Here is a 6,000-nt window from a genome sequence, read left to right as displayed (position 1 = left end):
GGAGAGAGCCCTTTCAGGAGAGGGGGAGAGAGAGAGATAGAGTGAGAGAGAGAGAGAGACGGAGAGAGACAGCCCCTTCAGGAGAGACAGAGAGAGATACAGCCCCTTCAGGAGAGGGAGAGAGACAGAGAGAGAGACAGCTCCTTCAGGAGAGGGAGAGAGAGAGAGAGAGCCCTTTCAGGAAAGGGAGCGAGAGATAGAGTGAGAGAGAGAGACGGAGAGAGACAGCCCCTTAGGAGAGAGAGAGAGAGAGACACAGAGGCAGCCCCTTTAGGAGAGAGAGAGAGAGACAGCCCCTTCAGGGCAAAGCAGTGAGCTAAAGAATCTCATTGATGTCATGTTGCCAATGTAATGACTTGTTTTATGGGCTTGTTGCACATGAGCAGGATGCGAACAGGATGCTAACAGCCTGGGCCGGGACAGTTTGCACCCCCGGCAGTGAGTGAGGTGTTGTGAGCTGGTTTACTGAAGATCGATGAGCTGCATTTACCATGCAGTGTGCTCAGAGCAGGCAGCAGAGTATGGACGGTCTGCTGTTCTGTAGGAAGCCTCTGGCTTGCCCTTTGCCTGAGATCTTCTTGCTGCCATTACTGGGTCCAGTGCTGTAGACCTTCCTGGTACCTCGCCCATGTCTGACCCACACACTGCAGCTCGCCCGGATGTTTCGAAAAGGGTTATAACTGGTGTCAGTAACTGCTGGGCACGTGAAGTTCTCTCGGATGAGGTAGCCCAGCCTTGTGCTGGCCAAGAGCCCAGTGGAAGTTGGCACAATGTTGGTCACCTCTGCATATACGTACTGTACCACCAAAAGGCAACCTGTACGAGGGAAAGGAGTCTCTGTGAATGTCTCCATACCTATCCCAGCCTGGTTTCACCTCAAAGTATTGGCCCGGAGTTGGGAGTTAGTGCCCACATGATTGGGATGTGGACCTGTTAACCAGCCAGCTCCACCCAAACAGAAAAGGGGCTGCTCAGGGGAACTTACAGCTCTCAGTGCTCACCAGAGAGCAGTGAGAATTATACCCACCCCTGCCTCCTCCCCCTGCCCTTGCCCCATCGCCTCCCCCTCCCCCATCGCCATTCTATGCCCCTCCCCACCACCCCCTCTCCATTCCCCTCCCCTGCCCCATCTGTCCCCCAGCCCCATCCTCACTCCCTGTACCTCCACCCCCAACCCCCTCTCCTTGCCCCACCCTCCTCCCCTGCTCCCTGTACCTCCATCTGCCCTGCCTCCTCCCCTCCCTGCACCATTGTCATCCATGTCCCCTCCCCACTGCTGCCCTCCCCTGCCCCCTCCATATCGTCCTCTGCATCCTCCTCCCTCTCCCCCTCCCCTGCCCCCCCTCTCTTCCACTGATTCCCTCTCTATCCCTCTATTCCCCATTATTACTGCCTTCCCCCATTATCCCCTCTAACTGCATTCCCTCCCCTCTCCTCACTATATCTCCACCCCTCCCATCCCCAACTTTCTCACTTCCCTCCAACCCTCTCACTCCCCTCTAACTCTCCCAATCCCCTCACATCCCCCCCACTGTATTCTCTTCTCCTAGCTATATCCCTGCCCCATCCCCCTTCCCTACTTCCCTCATTGCGGCTTTGGTTCAAACAGGGACAAAAGAGCAAGATTCTGGATTCTTTGAAATAACTGGGATTACCGGTGAGAATGGACACACTGTGGAGGAATGTTTACCTCGTCAGTGTCAGCGTTTTTAGGAGGGGAGAGTCCGAAAATCAATACAAGAAAGGTTCAGATATTCCAAAACCAAGCACATTAAGCCATGTGTGTGAATCGGGGGGTGCTAACAGTAACACAAGATCAGGGAACAGTCGCGTCAACTTTCAAAAAGTCCGAGTGTGACTGCGGAGGTTGGGGAGAGAGCTACAGTGAGACTAATGATTTGGGAAGATCCATGACTAAGGGCCAATTCCTTCATAGAGTCATAGAGCACAGAACCATCCTTCAATCAAACCTGTCTACGCCGATCATAATCTCAAACTAAACTAGTCCCATCTGCCTGCTTTTGGCCTATATCCCTCTAAATCTTTCCTTTTTATGAACTTATCCAAATGTCTTTTTAAACATCGTAACTGTACTCCACGTTCACCACCTCCTCTGGAAATTCATTTCACACGTGAACCACTTTCTGTGTAAAAAAAAGTTTCCCGTCGTGTCGTCTTTAAATCTTTCTCCTCTTACCTTAAAAATATGCCCCCTACTCTTGAAATTCCCCCACCCTAGGGAAAGGAACCTTGCCATTCACCTTATCTATACCCCTCATGATTTTATAAACTGTTACAAGGTCATCCCTCAACCTCCTACACTGCAGTGAAAAATATCCCAGCCCTATCCAGCCTCTCTTTATAACTCAAAGCTCCATTCCCCGCAACTCTACATCTCTATTGACCCTCTCCAGTTTAATAACATCCTTCCTGTAGCAGGGAGACCAGAACTGTACACTGTACTCCAGAAGATGCCTCACCAAGGTCCGGTACAACCCCAATATAACATCCCCACTTGCATACTCAGGTCTGGGCAATGAAGGCAAGTGTGCTAAGTGCCTTCTTAATCACCCTGTCTGAAAAGTCAAAGAATTATGTACCTGAACCCCTAGGTTTCTCTGTTCTACAACACTATCCAAGGTCCTACTTTTAACTGCATAAGTCCTGCCCTTGTTTGTTTTACCAAAGTGCAATAGCTCTCATTTATCCAAATTAAACTCCATCTGCCACTCCTTAGCCCATTGACCCAAATCAATAAGTTCTCTTTGTAATCTCATGTACAGCCCTTTGCTACCTTCCCAGGTTTGAGATCCCAGCATTCTTCATTGCTGGCTCAATCCTCAATCTGAACACTAGGAACTGAACACCAGCGACTGGGACACACGAGAATTAATGGAAAGCTGGGAACAGCCTTTGTAGCTGGGCCCCAACCTGAGTTCTGTACTGCACAGGAAAGGAGGGATCAAAGCTGGGGTTGGCTGTTCCTGGGATGGGGGCACCTGTGGGGAAGACTATAGTCACGACGGGGCCCTTTCATAATCATTGCTCCATGCTTTTCCAGGACTCTTTCTAAAATTGGCCCATTTGACCAAAACAAATGATACAAACTGTTGCGAAGGTCCCATGCTTTGATGGTTCGATCCCGTGAGCCGGTGTAGACGAAGCGATCATCCCGTGAGAACGCTGCACATTCAACCCCCTGAAAGAACAAGCCCTGATTGAACAAGAACAGCAGACAGTCAGCATGAGGGTAGTTGCTTCCTGCAATAAAGACAGCTCGCCATTGCTGGACAGGCCAATGACCCCAGAGTGTAGCTCCAAGCACTCTCTGACCATTCCTCGCCAGTGCCCCTCCTGAGTGCTAGCTCCACTTGGCGGTCTGTGGGCTCTTGAGAGTTGAGAGGGAAGGAGCCCTTTCACAAATGGGCCCACACTTCTCACAGATACACAGGAGCATGCCACACAACCCACAAAGGCTACCCAGGCTTGTACACAGAACACAGCTAATGCAACTTCTCAGAGAGCTGCTCCCTAGCTGGTTCCAATAGGAACCCCACCAGATCCTCAGTCAAAGGGCCATTTCCCTAACCCCCAACACCCTCGTCTTGGTATCAATCTGACCCCAAAGCCCGCCTCTCTCTCGACACTAATATCAGTGTCCACTACATGTCATTGCGAGCAATTAGAAACACCAGGGTTCAAGTACAGGCCATAATAATGTCATTATCCATTGACTCTCCCAGTGCTGTGCTGACAGAGCGCTGCACTGACCAAAACTTTGGAGCCTCGTAGAACAGTGACGGCACTCCAAAAAAATTATCGATATCCATTCTGGTGGGAAGGATAGAGGCATAGACTGTTTTCTAAATGGGGAAAAGGCTTCAGCAATCTGAAGCACAATGGGACTTGGGAGTCCTAGTTCAGGATTCACTTAAGGTTAACATGCAGGTTCAGTTGTCGGTTAGGAAGGTAAATGCAGTGTTGGCATTCATTTCAAGAGGGCTAGAAAACAAGAGAGAGATGTACTGCTGAGGTTGTATCATGCTCCAGTCAGACCACATTTGGATTATTGTGAGCAGTTTTGGTCCCGTATCTAAGGAAAGATGTGCTGGCATTGGAGAGGGGATCCAGAGGAGGTTCACAACAATGATACTAGGGATGAAAGGGCTTGTCATATGAGGAGCAGTTAAGGATTCTGGGTCTGTACTTGATGGAGTTGAGAAGGCTGATGGGGAATTTGATTGAAACTAACAGAATACTGAGAGGCCTGGATAAAGTGGACGTTTCCACTAGTAGGAGAGACTCAGAACAGAGGGCACAGCCTCAGAATGAAGGGATGACTCTTTAGAACTGGGATGAGGAGGAATTTCTTCAGCCAGAGGGTGGTTGGTCTGTAGAAGTCATTACTGCAGAGGGCTGTGGAGGCCAAGTCATTGAGTGTATTTAAGACAAAGATAGATAGATTCTTGATTGGTTAGGGGATCAAGAGTTACAGGGAGAAGGCAGGAGAATGGGATTGAGAAACATATCAGACATGGTCGAATGGCGGAGCAGTTAATGGGCCAAATGGCCTAATATTACTTCTTATATCTTATGGGCTTATCATCTATTTGACAGCCATAATTGTATTTTCCTTCACCATTACTCTCTCCGGTACTTTTTGATTCCTAAAATATTGCTCTCTCTCTACAAAATTTTCATCATGTTACCCATCATCCTGCTCAGATGGATGAACAAAAATCCCTTGGCCCTAATCAAAGACAGGCAGTTCTCCCAACTAGCCCTCACCCACCGTGACGAAAGCATGTGGTTTCATGTTTTCATCGGATTGCTCTTTGTGGGATCTTGCTGTGCGCAGATGGCCTGCATTACAACAGTGACGCACTTCAGCAGCTGCCCAAGTTCACTTTGGGACAGCCACAAAAGGCGCAATGAAAATGCAGGCTGTTTCATTGTTTCTGCAGGGCGGACACAACGACAAACTTCACAATGAAATCGGACAAATACATGAGGGAAGCTAGGGAGAGGGTGGAGGAATGGGATTAAGGGCCCATTTCAAATTCAAGACCCAACACAACAGGCCAAACGGCCTCCCTCTACGCCAAGAGAGACTGTGATTCAATACGTTCAGGGGCTGGTTAACACTTACCTTGTAGGAAAACTCATAGTCCCACTGCTGCTCCCGGAGATTCCATATTCTCTGGACTGGTCCCTGACACCCACTGAAGGCATAGTGTTCCTTGTGACTGGTCACCAGGCAGGTTACTCTGCTGTTGTGAGGCTCCAGGATAGTGGGCAGTGAGTTCCCAGTGTAGAGGTGGAGTTCCCCGGTGTCCATGCCTAACAGTACACTGCACTCTGATGTGACAGCCATACTGGACAATACAAAGCGTGGCATAGTGGAGAAAGTGGCCAGGGTATTGCCCAGCAAGGGGTCAGACTCCGCACTGTGCAGAGCACGCACCGTGACGCAGCTGATGTACGCTGTTGCCAACTGCTCCTCGCTTCTGCTAATGGCGATACATTGGACTGTTTCCCCTTGGCCTGGGGGCTGACAGCACGTCAGCCTCTGCCATGTCTCCATGCAGAAAACCAGCAGGGACCCAGACCTCAGGCCGCACAGCAGTAACCTCTTCAGCTGTACCACAGTCAGGCTGCAGATTTCATTGCCAGTGTCGATGGTATGCAGAGTCACACCTGCAGTGGGAGAGCTCTGAGTTAATCCATGGTAGTTAAACACCCAGGCTGACTTCCGAAATGCCACAGCCTCTTCCCATTTACTCTTACACTCTCTATAACAATCTACCCATCACTCTCTATAACAATCCACCTGTCACTCCCCATAACAATCCACCTGTCACCCTCTATAACAATCCACCCGTCACTCCCTATTACAATCCACCCGTCACTCCCCATAACAATCCACACGTCACTCTCTATAACAATCCACCCGTCACTCTCTATAACAATCCACCCATCACCCTCTATAACAATCCATCC

The 6,000-nt window shown here is 49.7% G+C and overlaps 1 protein-coding gene across 1 annotated transcript in view; it reads right to left on the bottom strand.

The window, feature by feature from the left end:
• Window positions 1-502: 502 nt before the first annotated feature.
• nwd1 (NACHT and WD repeat domain containing 1) overlaps window positions 503-6,000 on the bottom strand; it is a 60,315-nt gene continuing 54,817 nt past the window's right edge. Inside the window, exons 16-18 of the mRNA XM_048607803.1 lie at window positions 5,150-5,697; window positions 3,109-3,214; window positions 503-816 (exon numbers count right to left, since the gene is read on the bottom strand). Coding sequence (XP_048463760.1) covers window positions 503-816; window positions 3,109-3,214; window positions 5,150-5,697 — 968 coding nt within the window. The remainder of the gene's footprint in view (window positions 817-3,108; window positions 3,215-5,149; window positions 5,698-6,000) is intronic.

The sequence above is a fragment of the Rhincodon typus genome, chromosome 18, assembly GCF_021869965.1.
Source record: "Rhincodon typus isolate 14 chromosome 18, sRhiTyp1.1, whole genome shotgun sequence".
Lineage (NCBI taxonomy): Eukaryota > Metazoa > Chordata > Chondrichthyes > Orectolobiformes > Rhincodontidae > Rhincodon > Rhincodon typus.
This window is presented reverse-complemented; position numbering and strand designations above follow the sequence as displayed.